Below are 15,541 nucleotides of genomic sequence, written 5' to 3'. Positions count from 1 at the left end.
TGAGCCTGTTTGCTCTGGACTGTAGCCTTTTCTTTGTTAGATGTTAGACAGACAATTCATGTCCACCAAAGAAAATTTGGAAAGTAGAGTAAGAAGAAAAGTTGCCCGCAGTCTAGTACCCAGACTCAGTCATTGTCCACGTTTTGTGTATTTCCTTCTCATCGTTTCTGAGTATGGACTTTTGTGTGTGTTTCCCTTTGTAGTCATCATACTGCTTTCTCCCAGTTCTTCCTTGCGTGCTTTTAAATTTGTCATTGGTGATGCACCCTTTTTCTGTCTCCCATGTGTGTTCTTGGTGAGTTACACGCATCTAGCCTCTGCTGCTTTCTCTTTCCTTGGGATCACCTTCCTACTCTGAGTTACTGCATTTAGCGTCTTCCACATTTTTTCATCATTCTAATCTGAGGCTTTGGGATTGGCTCTTTTTTCTCTGGATTTTCAGAAATTTGCTTTCCTAAAGACTTGAGTTTTGTGTCCTGATACTTGTCATTCATTGTCTTCTTTCTTGTTGGAAAATCCAGGATGATGCGCTCCCATCCTGCCTGTAGTCAGCACTCAGTAAATACCCAGTTCTCATTCCCCCGGTCATCTGTTCACTGCCATCTCAGCAGTTAGTCCTTTCTCATCAACCGGGTGTCACTTTGGGCGCCTTCTCTGTTGCTTTGTTTTCTGTTAAGCAGTGACATTGTCAGCAAGGTGAGGACGTGTTGAGCCTTCTCCTTTGGCAGGCTTCCATCAAAGCTCGAGTTTGTCTCATGCAAGATAAGTCCTCCTCACCATGTCACCGTCTCCTACCAGGCTTTTTTCTGCCTGCTCTTCTGTCTGTTTCCTCTACCTTCCCCAGGAGCTCTCTGTATTGTTTGTCACCGTCTTCAGAACCATCTCTTTACTTTCCATAGGCTTTGTTCCTCCAAAGTCATGGCTTTTAACTTGACGAACTGAGAAGGCCCCCTGAGCTAACCCCTTCAGTTTCCCATCCTACATGTTGGAATAACTCTGTGTGTCCTGGGTGGGCATCTGTCTCATTGGGGCCTCTGTTCATTGTTGCCCAGCTGGTCACTAATAAGGACCTGCTAGGATTTGTAAGTCCTGATATCTCTGTCTGTATGAATCTGGGTTGGCAGGAACCTGATTTAGTCTGGCCACACATAATGGGCTCCCTTTAAACCTATCTTTTACTCTTCAAAATGCCAAAAAAAAAAAAATTAAAAAGAATTTTTATCTGAAAGAATTCACTTGTATTTCAAGTTCATTTGTTTTTGTTTTTGTTTTTGTTTGCCTTTTCTAGGGCTGTACCTGCAGCATATGGAGGTTCTCAGGCTAGGGGCCTAATCGGAGCTGTAGCCGCTGGCCTACGCCAGGGCCACAGCAACGCCAGATCCAAGCCGTGTCTGCGACCTACACCACAGCTCACGGCAACGCCGGATCCTTAACCCACTGAGCGAGGCCAGGGATCGAACCTGCAACCTCACGTTTCTAGTCGGATTTGTTAACCACTGCGCCACGACGGGAACTCCTCATTTGTTTTAAATAAAATATATGACATATTGGAATTGCTGCTGTGACACAGTGGGATCGGTGGCATCTTGGGAGCAGTGGGACACGGGTCTGATCATTGGCCCAGCACAATGTGTCATGGACATGGCGTTGCCACAGCTGTGGCTTAGGTTGCAGCTCCGATTCGAATCTGATCCCTGGCCTGAGAACTCCATATGCCATGTGCAGGGCAGCAAAAAAGAAAAAATAAATACGTGAATAAATAAATAAAATATATGACGTATAAAAACAGACTTGGGAGTAATGGATGTTGAATTTTTGGCAGAATTACTTTGGAGTAGTGGGGTAGCGAAGAGATGTGGAAATCTTACACAGGCCTTAGTTTTATATGTAATTTTTTTGTTTCCTTTTTATAGCTGCACCTGTGGCATATGGAAATTCCCAGGTTAGTGATCAAATCAGAACTGCAGCTGATGGCCTATACCACTGCCCCAGCAGTGCAGGATCCGAGCCACATCTGGACCTGTACTGATGTGGCAACGCTGGATTCTTTTTTGTCTTTTTTTTTTTTTTTTTTTTTTTGCCATTTCTTGGGCCGCTCTCATGGCATATGGAGGTTCCCAGGCTAGGGGTCGAATTGGAGCTGTAACCACTGGCCTACGCCAGGGCCGCAGCAACGCGGGATCTGAGCCGCATCTGCAACCTACACCACAGCTCACGGCAACGCCAAAGGATCCTTAACCCACTGAGCAAGGGCAGGGATCGAACCCGCAACCTCATGGTTCCTAGTCGGATTCGTTAACCACTGCGCCACGACGGGAGTTCCAATGCTGGATTCTTAACCCACTGAAGGAGGCCAGGGAATGAACCTGCATCCGCACGGAGACTACTTTGGGTTCTTAACCCGCAGGGCCATAATGGAAACTCCTGTAATGTTTTATTTGCCTCAAATCTTTTAGAGAAATTAAGCAATAAAACTAGGTGGTGGGGTGCTCGCTTTGGCAGCACATGTACTCAAATTGGAATGATACAGAGAAAATGACGATGGCCCCTGTGCAGGGATGACACACAAATTCATGAAGTGTTCCATATTTTTTCACTTTGCTGTACCTCAGAAAATTGACAGAACACTGTAAGCCAGCTATAATGGAAAAAATACAAATCATTAAAAAATATTTTTTCTTTTTCTTTTTGTCTTTTGAGGGCCGCACCCGTGTCACATGGAGCTTCCCAGCCTAGGGGTTGAATCAGAGCTGCAGCTGCTGGCCTACACCACAGCCACAGCAACGCAGCATCCTTATCCCACCGAGTGAAGCCAGGGATCAAACCTTCAGCCTCGTGGATGCTAGTCAGATTCGTTTCTGCTGAACTTTTCTTATTGTTGACATATTTGCATAATTCACAATTAAAAGGATTAAATGAAATAATGTGCTTAAAATATTTAGTAAAAAAAGTATCACAATTCCGGTAAGGCTGAGGTTCCTTTTGTTTTTGTTTTGAAATTTTTGGGCCATCCTGAGGTTATGGAGTTCCTGGGTCAGGAGTTCCTGAGCCACACCTGTGGCAACGCTGGATCCTTTAACCCATTATGCCAGGCTGGGGATTGAACCTGCGTCCTAGCGCCGCGGAGACATTGCCGATCCCATCACGCCACAGGAGGAACTCCTGAGGTTCCTTTTTGACCACATTCCTCAGACTTTCTTCCCTCCCAGAAGTAACAGTTGTCAGTGTAGAGCAAATTATTCCATGTCTTTTTCTAGCTATTTGTGTACATAAATGTGTATCCTTAGAAAATATATGGTGATGTTTGTGTTTTAATTTTTTAATGTATATTTTTTGCTTCTTGCTTTTTTCATTCAGTGATGTGTCTTAGAATCTTTCCATGGTATATAGTAACTTACCTTGTTTTTAACTGCTTAGTATTAGGGATAAACCATAATTTATCCTCTGATAGCTACTGAGTTATTAAAACAGTGCTACAACAAACTCTTTGTGTGAGCCACTTGTGAAGCCACTTGTGTTTAGGGTGGGTGCTGAAGAGAATGCCTATGCCTGAGGTCATGTGCTAATTTACATTTGTAATAGACACTCCCAGTTTGCCCTTCAGGGTAGCTGTGCCAGTTCACACTCCCACCAGCAGAGGGAGTGGCTCTTTTCCCAGGCTGCCACCAATTGATACTAAAAAACATAAAACCTGATTAGTGAAAACTGATACCTTTATTTATTTATTTATTTATTTATTTTTTGCCTTTTCTAGGGCCGCTCCTGCGGCATATGGAAGTTCCCAGGCTAGGGGTCGAATCAGAGCTATAGCCGCCGGCCTACACCACAGCCACAGCAAGGCTGGATCCGAGCCACGTCTGCTACCTACACCACAGCTCACAGCAACGCCAGATCCTTAACCCACTGAGCAAGGCCAGGGATCGAACCCCAAACCTCATGGTTCCTAGTTGGATTCTTCAACCACTGAGCCACGACGGGAACTCCCCTGATAGCTTGTTTTAATGTGCATTATCCTGATTAGCGGTGAGGGCAGCCATCTCTTCATATGTTTACTGGCCTTTTTCTTTTTATGTGAGTTACCTGTGTGTGTCCTTTGCCCGTTTTTATTTGGGGCTGTTGTTTTTGTATTGGTTTGTAGGATTTCTTTGTAGGATTTTCTTTGTTTCATACTTGGCTTTATATCCTGGTGCAGTGTCTTGTCTTCTTTTCCAAATTGTCTTGACTATCTCACATTTCTCTTTGACATATCTTTAAAAAATTTTAGAGTCTGGGAGTTCCTGTTGTGGCTCAGTAGTTAACGTATCCAACTAGGAACCATGAGGTTGCGGGTTTGATCCCTGGCCTTGCTCAGTGGGTTAAGGATCCGGCGTTGCTGTGAGCTGCGGTGTAGGTCGCAGATGAGGCTTGGATCCTGCATTGCTGTGGCTCTGGTGTAGGCCGGTGGCCACACCTCCGATTCAACCCCTAGCCTGGAAACCTCCATATGCCACGGACCAGCCCAAGAAATGGCAAAAAAGACAAAAAAAAAAAAAAATTTAGAGTCTGTTTATCAGGTTCAATGAATAATCCTGTTGAATTTGGTGTTTTCATTACTACAGGTTAATTTCGGGGGGGGGCAGTTATCATGTTCATTGTCAACACCATTTGTTTAATCTTTCTTAGCCTAATAGGCCTGTTATGAATTGTCATTTGTTTAATGCTATTGTTTTGTGATAAAAATCAATGTAGTTTACCTTGCTGTCAAGTCTCATTTTCTTTTGAAATAACTGTCGTCTCTTTCAGCCTAAGCTTTTAAAATACCCGTTACCTGAACTGTTCTAAAGGGGTGCTGGTGGGATGTGCAGCAGCAGGTGAGAAAATTCCATCATCTTTTCTGCGTCTGGTTTTTCTAGCAATCCCCAAAGTGAGACTGGAGACCATCTACATTTGTGGCGTAGATGAGATGAGTACCCAGGACATCTTCTCCTATTTTAAAGAATATCCTCCAGCTCACATTGAGTGGTTGGATGATACCTCCTGTAAGTACACCCAGGTGTCCTGTTGAGTATGCCTTTGTTTACGGTTTTAAAAGACTTCTTGCCATCCCAGATGGTGAATGATTGTAGCCAGACTATGTCTAACCTCTGCGCTTTAGCCTAGGAGAGAAAAAAAACTGCCCATTGATGAGAACCAGAGTGCATTAACCAGTCTGGCTAGGTTACACACCATGAGTGTTCTAAGTCAGCTCAGAGGTGGTGATCAGGGCTGGAGGAGTGGTTGCTGGCGTCTGAGTGGGTTTCCCAACAAAGAGGTGGGTCCAACTGCATAGACGTGGGGCTCCATTTTCAGGGCTTTGGACTTTGTCATTGCAGTTGCCATACAGCTCTTTAGAGGGCTGTCTCTGACCTTGAGCTCAACCAGAACCCTCTAGACACTGTGCCAGACCTCTCACCTCTGCTTGCTTGTTGTATTTGTTTGTTTGTTTTAAGGACTGCACCCGTGGCATGTGGAAGCTCCCAGGCTAGGGGTTGAATCAGAGCTGCAGCCGCTGGCCTTTGCCACAGCCGCAGCAATGCCAGATCCTTTAACCCAGATCGAACCTGCATCCTCATGGATACTAGTCACATTCTTAACCCACTGAGCCACAACAGGAACTCTACCTCTGCTTGCTTTGAATCATGTTTTCTGGCACTTCATCTGCTTTGCCTTAATCTGTGAGCTGTTCCACTTGTGAGCTAACTGTACTTTTTAACTTGCTTCCCACTCCAAGTCTGAATTGACCTCTGGTAACCAAGCTGCTGGCTTATCTTTTTTTTTTTTTTTTTTTCTACATCCATGGCATACAAAAATTCCTGGGCCAGGGTCTGAACCCAAGCCACAGCAGTGACAACACGGAGTCCCTAACTGCTGGGCCACCAGGAAACTGCCACTGGCTTCTTGTCTTAATTCACTTCTAGTCTGGCTTTAATTACTGCCAGCTTGCTGACCTGGTTTTCCTGGCTGCTTTCTTTAGATGTTATTTCAGTGTTTTCACTGAAAGAAGAAGAAATATGACTAAGTAAAAGGTTTTTCTCCTTTTTTTTTTTTTTTCGGTTCTAACTTAGACCATCCAAAGCAGGGGTTGGAAAACCTTTTTTGTAAGGGCTGGATAATATTTTAGGCCTTGCAGGCCATACAGTCTCTATGGAGTGTACCCAGCTCAGCTGTTATAGCATGATAGCAGCCATAGACAGTATAATTGAATGAACCTGGCTGTTTTCTATACAAACATGTGGTGGATGTGTAGTTTTTTGTACATTAATTATAACTAAATAAAGCTGTAAATAAAACATGTAAATAGCTGGGTGGTGGATGAATGAATGAATGAATAAACAGGTGGTGGGCTGCATTTGCTAACCCCTGATTTAACAGAACTATAACTAAGGGATGTTTGAGTCAGAGGGACCCTTAGAATCATCCAGTTCAGCTAACTCCTGCTGTACATCAGAAACTGCGAAACAGAGGGAGAAGTTATTTGCTTAAGACCATGTGGCATATTATTCACAAGAATGAGAATCCTTAGACCTTCATTTCCCAAACTGAGACAGGGATAACAGAGACATCAGTTTGAGAAATAATGCTTTAGAGTTAAACTTCTCAAAACCTTTTCCTTGATAAATTCACTTAAAGAAGCAGATTAAATTGGTTGCTGCAAAGCCAAGTGGCTGTCACACCTCCATGGTGTGTATCCCATGGGTGCCATTGTCACCTGACAGTAGGGGGACATCATTTACTATGTCTGGACGACAAGTAGCAGCAGAGGACTTCCATGTGGGGGCAGAAGAATAAAGGATAATCCAAATTTATTTGACAGCATCATCGTCATCATTAAGGACGGCGAACATTATGTGTGACACTCACTGCCAGGCAGTCTTAATATACAGAACCCTTGTCCATGGAAGTCTAGACCTTTCTGTTGAGTCCAGTGTGTGAAGGCAACGCTAGGCTAATTTTATCAAAGCTTTTACTGCCATGTTCTGTGCTTCCTGTTATGAGTTGATTTTATATTTACTGATGCCACTTTGTAGCTACTGGAGACCATAGCAGTGAACATGATGTAGTCTCTGTTCTTAAGAAACTCCTTGTTTGGATGGGATGTAACATGTTATTTTACATCTTATTTTAGGTAATGTCGTTTGGTTGGATGAAATGACGGCCGCAAGAGCCCTTATCAATATGAGTTCTCTGCCAGCCCTGGATAAGATAAGAAGCAGGGATGCCAGTGAGGACAAGTCATCTGAGAAAAGTAAAAAAGGTGACTGGCCACAAAGGAGGGACTTTGGGGCTGAAAGTCCTATTCTTTTTTTGTTTGTTTGTTTTTTGTTTTGTCTTTTTGCTATTCCTTGGGCCGCTCCCGCAGCATATGGAGGTTCCCAGGCTAGGGGTCGAATTGGAGCTGTAGCCACCGGCCTATGTCAGAGCCACAGCAAGGTGGGATCCGAGCCGCGTCTGCAACCTACACCACAGCTCATGGCAACGCCGGATCGTTAACCCACTGAACAAGGGCAGGGACCGAACCCGCAACCTCATGGTTCCTAGTTGGATTCATTAACCACTGCGCCACGACGGGAACTCCTGAAAGTCCTATTCTTTACACGTTGAATTTCTGTGCAAAGTGTCACCTAGCATTCTCATGGCCAGTTTTTTCTGAAGTCAGCTATGATGCTTTGGATCATTCATAAAGAGGAGGAGAAAATAGTAGACTTTTTTTTTTTTTGGTCTTTTTGCTATTTCTTGGGCCGCTCCCTCGACATATGGAGGTTCCCAGGCTAGGGGTCGAATTGGAGCTGTAGCCACCGGCCTACGCCAGAGCCACAGCAACGTGGGATCCGAGCCGCATCTGCAACCTACACCACAGCTCACGGCAACGCCGGATCGTTACCCCACTGAGCAAGGGCAGGGACCGAACCCTCAACCTCATGGTTCCTAGTTGGATTTGTTAACCACTGTGCCACGACGGGAACTCCAGAAAATAGTAGACTTTTAACATACACGAGATGGAGTTATGTTAAGGTTCATCTTGTCCCTCGCGTTCCATTTTATTTTTGAAATATTTTAATTTTGTTAAGGTTTTTATTTATCGTATTCGACTGACAATGTTGTGAATGTTGTGTCTGTTTCCGCTGCCTGGCGTTCCGTGTAGACAAGCAGGAAGACAGTTCAGACGATGACGAGGCTGAAGAAGGAGAAGTTGAGGATGAGAACTCCAGTGACGCAGAGGTCAGTAAGAGGGTGAAGGTGTCCAGAGCTTTCGCTGTAGACAGCTGCTTCCTGTCTCGCTGGTGAGCCTTAATGACGTGCTGCGACGTGTTCTTCCTCTGGCTTTCACCTCAGACCTCCTGAGGGGGCACCAGGCTCTTGGCCTTTCAGTTCGTGTGGCTGTAGTGAACGATTGATCTTGATGTCTTAGACGAGTACTCCACTTCTCTATTAAAGGAAATGATTGTCTTGAGAAATATCTTGAAGTGGGGTTTTTGTTTTTGTTTTTTTCTTTTTAGGGCCGCCCTCGTGGCGTATGGAAGTTCCCAGGCCAGGGGTCGAATCGGAGCTACAGCTGCCAGCCTACAGCCACAGCCACACACGATCTGAGCCGTGTCTGTTGGATCCTTAACCCACTGAGTGAGGCCAGGCATCGACCTGCACCCTCGTGGACCCTAGTCGGGTTCATTACTGCCGAGCCACCACAGGAACTCCTGAAGTGTTACTCAATCAGTAGCATTAAGGAGGCGCGAGTAATGGGATATTTCTTAATGGAGTATGTACTGTTGTTGGAAATGTTAAAGTGTATTCATTTAAAAATTATTTATTGAGTGCCTGCTATATACCAAATTCTAGGTGCTGGGGATATAGCGTCAAGCAAACAAAGTCCCTGCCCTGTCGGAGCCTACATTCTAGTGGGGAAGACAGACAGTACACAGATACGCAGATATGTAATGTAATGTCAGGAAGGATGAGTGCTGTGAAGAAAAGTAAAGAAGGGTAAGCGGCTAGAGGATGATGGAGACGACTCGCTTAGGCAGGTGGTCGAGGAAGCCCTCTGACTTAGACATCCTGCAGCCGAACTGGCGCTCTCTTGCTGATGGGTGCTTTTAAAGACAGACTGCTTTCTTAACCACTGGTACCTTTGCTACTGAGTAAATTTGAATTTAATTTTTGTATTGAAAATGCTCTTTTTCCTTAAGTTGGACACATTGTCTCAGGTAGAAGAAGAGTCTCTGCTAAGGAATGATCTTCGCCCAGCTAACAAACTTGCTAAAGGAAATCGGTTATTCATGAGATTTGCGACGAAAGGTAAATGTGATAACTGGTAGTGATTTTTATTTTTAACCAAATGATTTTTATCAAGTGACACCTTCTCTCTCTTTTGAATCGAAAGTTAAATCAGGTGGTCTCAAAGATCCTTCAGACTGTAATCTTTCCGTGCTCGTAAAATTGATGGCTTGCTGCGTGAGTTGGCATTTCAGACATTGAAAGTGAATATTAGTCATTTGTGTACTTTAGTTATTTCTGGCTAAGGTAGATTATTTTCTGTTAAAGCCAGTATGCCCCCTCTGCTTTTCAGCCAATTTATCATCTGAACTATGAAAAAATTTTTAAATTATATTTTATGTATCATAGCAATATCTTCTTGGACATTGCTACTAGTGCCATTCAACTCTAATTCTCTAAGGAATTAAAAGCCTCTTAACAATTCATAAGGCTTTTTATGCACAATGATTTGGTGTGCATTTATAGTGTGTATGTGTGTTTTGAATCAATTGAGAGTTAATTGGAGATGACAGCCCTTCACCCCTGAATATTTCAATATATATTTCTGAAGAACAAAGACTTTGTCTCGCACACAGTTGTCAAAATGAGAAAAAAATTTTTGGTGCTTTTTAGGGCCATACCTGCTGCATATGGAGGTTCCCAGGCTAGGGATCCAGTCAGAGCTATAGCTGCTGGCCTGTGGCACAGCAGTGCCACATCTGAGATGTATCTGCAACCTACACCATAACTTGAGGCAATGCCTGATCCTTAACCCATTGAGCGAGGCCAGGGATCAAACCTACATCCTCATGGATACTAGTCAGATTTGCTACCGCTGAGCCACAGAGGAAACTCCAAAATCAGGAAATTTAACATTAATACACTACTGTTATGTGATCTGTAGTCCACATTCATATTTTACCACTTCCTGTAATTCCCCACCTCTGAAAATGAAAACTGCCTGGCATGTAGTGAGTGCTGCGTAAGTGATAGCAGTTCTTGACGATGGTGATGATGGTGAATACATTTGGATTATTCCTATTTTATTTTTACAGCCACACCTGTGGCATATGGAAGTTCCTGGGCCAGGGGTCGAATCTGAAAGCATCTGGGACTTAGACCACAGCTGCGGGAGCACTGGATCCAAGCCACATCTGCAACCTATGGTGCAGCTTATGGCAACACCAGATCCTTAACCCACTGAGCAAGACCAGGGATCAAACCCATACCCTCACAGAGATAACATCCGGTCCTTAAACTGCTGAGCCACAACAGGAACTCCTGCACTGTTCTTTACACTGCTCCCCACTGTACTAGGATCTACTCCAGGACTGACGGGGTATGAAGTCCGCCATGTCTCCTTAGCCTCCCAGAATGTGGAACCGCTCTAAGGAATTAAAAGCCTCTTAACAATTCATAAGGCTTTTGTTTGGTACTCTGTTTTGTTTTCCTTGACTGAGACATTTTTCGAAGAGGATAGGCTCATTATTTTACAGGCTGCCCTTTAGTTTCAGTTTGTCTGATGTCTCCTCCTGATAATTATCGTGTTGTGCATCTTAGGCAGGCATACCACAGAAGTGAGTTTGTGTCATTTTCCGTGCTTCGTATTAGGAGGCACATCTATTTATTTGTCCCATTCCTGGGGGTGTTAACGATTGCCAGGGTTCTCCACTGTAAAGTTACTCTTTTTCAACTTAGAATTCAAAGATTTTATGGGGAGTTGCTTTGCGACTATGTAAATAGCCTCTTGCTCATCAAACTTCCATGTAATAGCTTTAGCATCCATTGATGACTTCTGAACTCTCATTTATTCGTTGGCAGTGTGGTGAGGAAGAGCTTTCCCTTTTTACCCATTTATTTATGTATTTAGCTATTTATATCAGTTTAGATTCATGGGTTTTTATTTTTTATTTAAAAATTTTTTTCTGGCTGCATCCGTGGCACATGAAAGTTCCTGGCCAGGGATCAATCCCCCTCCACAGCAGCAACCCAAACCACTGCAGTAACAATGCCAGATCCTTAACCCACTGCACCACATGGTAACTCCTCGTGGATTTTTATTTTATTCTGCGAGTTATGATCTGTTGTGTCGTTTTGATTCACAAATTATATTGGATTTGGCCAGTAGAGCCCCTTTAATCTGTGTTCTTTTGACATGCCTATGTGATTCTTTGAGCACTTCCTTGCTTGGTGGCACAATAAAACATCTTGCTTTTCCAGACTCACCTTGGACTTTCCCTGCCCCAGATCTGGAATCAGCCATTTTTCCAATAAGCTGATGGGCATGTTTTTTGTAGAGTGCACCTTCTGGTTTGTGTCCTTAAGTTTACCTTTGGCCCTGGGTATATTCTCCTCAGTGTTTGTCCTTTGCAGTCAGAGACCTTTATATGATGAAAATACGTGTGGTCACCGACCACCTTTTCTTCCTATTCATTGGCATTTTAACTTGATAAATGGGACCTTTTCTGTATTGACTTCTTTGAGGAGCCATTTGAGTGCATTCTAGATAGATGGTGCGATGCTGTTTTCCTTAAGCCATCTTGAGGAACAACACGATAAACTGGAAAACATGGTTTGCAAACTGTATGGACTTACATATAATCTGTTTCTTTCACCCTGATTCTGTGTTACTGGAGTACTGTCATTCAGAAATGAATATCATCTTTCGGAGGGCAGTGAAAATACCACCTCTTCTAAAAGCCCTTTTGATTCCTAAATGCTGGTAATAACTGATGCTCTCTTTTTGCACATGGGACCCAGTACCTTGTGTGGTGGTTGTTTTTAACAGTATTTCCTCTGTGAGGTCAGTCACCTCCTTAACAGCAGCTTAACCTCATTCATCTCTGGATTTTGCTCCACCCCCTCCCCACTGCACTGTGTTAGTAGACAATCAGAGAGTGAATGTTTAAAGTGTGTCTTTCCCTTTTGTTGGCAGATTGTGCTGATCTGATCCCAGCTATGAAAAACATTTTTTCTTTTTTTATAATCCATTCAGCATTGTCTTCACATCCACAAGAAATCCTTGATAACTATTATAATTTTTTTTTTAGATGACAAAAAGGAACTTGGAGCAGCAAGAAGAAGTCAGTATTACATGAAATATGGGAATCCAAATTACGGAGGCATGAAAGGAATTCTTAGTAATTCTTGGTGAGTGCAAACTTGAAAATACAATAGTTTAGTTGGTGCTCAAGCTTTTCTTAATCCTCCAGCTGGTGTTTTGCGGTGGCGTGCCAACACTGTGTGTGGACTCGAAGGAAGACCTGAAGACAGAGTTCACGAGTTTTAACCGTGGTAGATGATGTGAGAAGGCTGAATTTCAGTTTCATGTAAAATGTCTCTGTTTCAGCACCTGACATTGCGTCAGTGCGTAGTTGAAATTAATTCATGGATTCCAAGGTCCTTCCTGCTGGTTTTTGATGATGTGCTCATTTTGGCAATGTTGCAGGAAGCGAAGATACCATTCCCGTCGCATTCAGCGGGATGTGATCAAGAAGAGAGCCCTGATTGGGGACGACGTTGGCCTGACATCCTATAAACACCGACATTCCGGTAGTTGCCTGCTCAGCTCTTGGGTAGACACATATTTGGCTCCCGAAATCATATTTTTATTCTTAATACAGTCTGTTAAGGTTCCAAACTTTATCATCCTCTCTTCCTTGCCCTCACCCTCTGCCAACATATAGGAAAGTAAGTCAAGTCACAGTTAATTTTAAATTGCCCGTACAATGAAGTCGAATGATTTTATAAAAGCTGTTCTAACAGTAAAGGCCAAATGTGGGAAAAATTAAAACTTCTCTTAGGAATCTAATTTTTCTATTAATATCAAAGCTGCATGGAAAAGATTTTGTTAATTATTTTGTCAGATTAGATGGTTTTATCATTCCTTTGTCTGATGATGAAAATAGGCTGCTCCGTCTAGTGTTCTGTGCTTGTCGGCTTGTGCGTGTGAATGCCTCCGTCAAGTGGGATATCGTGACTTGGGTTTTGTTTTGTTTTTTCCTTTTCCTTTTTTTTGCTCTTCCTCTCTGTCTCCCTTTCCCCTCCCTCCCTTCCTTCCTTTCTTTTGGTGCTTATTGTAAAAGAACCATTTTCATTATGTTTTATAAAGTTTGTTTTTATTTTGAACCTAATCTCTGAAATCTTCTACATGCTTTGTAGAACTAGCCAAGTCAGTGTAAAAGATGGAATAACACACATATGCATTTATCATTGTCGTTGAGACAGGGAGAGGTGAAATCTACACATTTTAATTAGAATATCCAAACTTGTATATTTGTCTTTTTTTTTTTTTCCTTTTTCTTTCTACCGCCTCACCTGTGACATATGGACGTTCCTGGGCTAGGGATCAAATTGGAGCTGCAGCTGCTGGCCTGCGCCACAGACACGGCAACACCGGATCTGAGCTGCATCTGCAACCTACACCGAACCTTGCAGCAACTCTGGATCCTTAACCCACTGAGTGAGGCCAGGGGTTGAATCTGCATCCTCATGTAGACTGTGTCAGGTTCTTAACCTGCTGAGCCACAATGGGAATTCCAAAATATGCATCTTAATGTGTATATTTTTTTGTTACACAATTAGGCTTTTCCAATTTCATTTACTTTTAAGATAGTTTCCTTGTGCAATCTTTATATTCATAGCAAAGAACTTAAAAAGTAAATTGCCTCCAATTCCAGCACTTCAAGAAAACTGATTTCTTTTTACATTTTCCCTATTTGTCTCCTTTTCACAGTAAGTGTTGTAATAACTGTCATGGACACATATTTCATGCTCTACTTCTTCCACTTCTAAGCATTTTCCCCTGACCATTAAAGGTGCAGCTGACGCTCCTTTTTCGTGGTGGTGATCTTCTGTAGAGTCACCGTCATCGTCGGAGTAGCAAATGCTGAACTGTTCAGAGACTGGACACACCATTTGCATCAAATGATCCGTATATAACCTTGTTTGATGTGTGTTTCTGTTTAAAACACCTTATTTTATACATATTCCCGATTCACTAATGTTGGACCCGTGGCCAACAGCACTACAACTTACGCTTGAACAGAGCTTATCGAAAACATGTATTTTCTCCATAAGGCACATCATAGTTTTTCTGTGCTTAGGAATACTAGACAGCTTTGGAACTATGCTCGGAGGCTTTTTTTTTGTTTGTTTTTGTTTTTTTAGGGCTGCACCCATGGCATATGGAGGTTCCCCAGGCTAGGGGTGGGATCGGAGCTGTAGCCACCGACCTGCACCACAGCCACAGCCATGCAGGATCCAAGCCACGTCTGTGACCTACACCACAGCTCATGGCAATGCCAGATCCTCAAGCCACTGAGCGAGGCCAGGGATTGAACCTGCGTCCTCATGGATACTAGTCAGATTCATTTCCGCTGAGCCATGACGGAAACTCCCTGCAGGCTATTTTAAACAGGGAAATCACCAATAAAAGCCACAAAAGCATTAATAAGCACTCTCTAGACTGCAAAAAGGACACTTGTTTACAGTGTGAGAGATGAAACAAAAGGCAGGACAGGGCCTTGTTTGCCCACAGTAGGGAACATGCATGGCTGGTACCTCGGATATTTTGCCTCTCCATGCATGCCCACAAATGACTACAAAAGCACCATGGGTATTGATTCTGGGGTTCTGAATAAATCTGGTAAATTCTCAGATATAGAATCTGCAAATAATGGTGATGAACTGTATTTTAGATAACTTTCTAATATTTCATGAGGCTCTAGGTCATGCTTTTCCTAGATGTTCTTGTGTTGTAGGGGTCAGAATGGTAACCAGAGTAGCATTCTTACTGATGATACTCCAGTAAACTCTTAGGATGGGAATCCCATCTTTTGAAAAGGTCACTGATGTAGAAGAGAAAATCAGACTTGTTAGTTTTAGCCCTTGCCTAAGGTATTTTGGTTAAATTCTTTAGGACTAGTGAATGTTCCCGAGGAACCCATTGAGGAGGAGGAGGAGGAGGAGGAGGCGGGGGAGGACCAGGACATGGATGCCGACGACAGGGTGGTGGTGGAGTACCACGAGGAGCTCCCAGCGCTGAAGCAGACCCGCGAACGGAGCACATCTAGGCGGTCCAGTGCCAGCAGCTCAGACTCTGATGAAATGGACTATGATCTAGAACTGAAAATGATTTCCACTCCTTCACCAAAGAAAAGCATGAAAATGACCATGTATGCCGATGAGGTGGAATCGCAGTTGAAAAATATCAGGTAAACATATTTTCATTTGTTTTAAATATCAATGATCACCTTCTTAATGCCTCTTAATT

General features: G+C 43.3%; 1 protein-coding gene and 1 non-coding gene across 3 annotated transcripts in view; both read left to right on the top strand.

The window, feature by feature from the left end:
- NCBP3 (nuclear cap binding subunit 3) overlaps nt 1-15,541 on the top strand; it is a 32,266-nt gene that overhangs the window by 10,808 nt on the left and 5,917 nt on the right. For both annotated transcript variants that reach the window (XM_047757138.1, XM_047757137.1), the window contains exons 4-10: nt 4,893-5,018; nt 7,145-7,273; nt 8,162-8,238; nt 9,201-9,309; nt 12,318-12,417; nt 12,716-12,819; nt 15,188-15,482. In XM_047757138.1, the coding sequence (XP_047613094.1) occupies nt 4,893-5,018; nt 7,145-7,273; nt 8,162-8,238; nt 9,201-9,309; nt 12,318-12,417; nt 12,716-12,819; nt 15,188-15,482 (940 nt within the window). The remainder of the gene's footprint in view (nt 1-4,892; nt 5,019-7,144; nt 7,274-8,161; nt 8,239-9,200; nt 9,310-12,317; nt 12,418-12,715; nt 12,820-15,187; nt 15,483-15,541) is intronic.
- On the top strand, nt 2,487-2,593 carry LOC125115386 (U6 spliceosomal RNA). Its single transcript, XR_007132093.1, has one exon. It is a non-coding gene; the product is annotated as a U6 spliceosomal RNA (small nuclear RNA).

This window comes from Phacochoerus africanus, chromosome 14 (assembly GCF_016906955.1).
Source record: "Phacochoerus africanus isolate WHEZ1 chromosome 14, ROS_Pafr_v1, whole genome shotgun sequence".
Taxonomy (NCBI): Eukaryota; Metazoa; Chordata; class Mammalia; order Artiodactyla; family Suidae; genus Phacochoerus; species Phacochoerus africanus.
The sequence above is the reverse complement of the archived record's forward strand: the minus strand, read 5'-3'. Positions and strand labels throughout refer to the sequence as shown.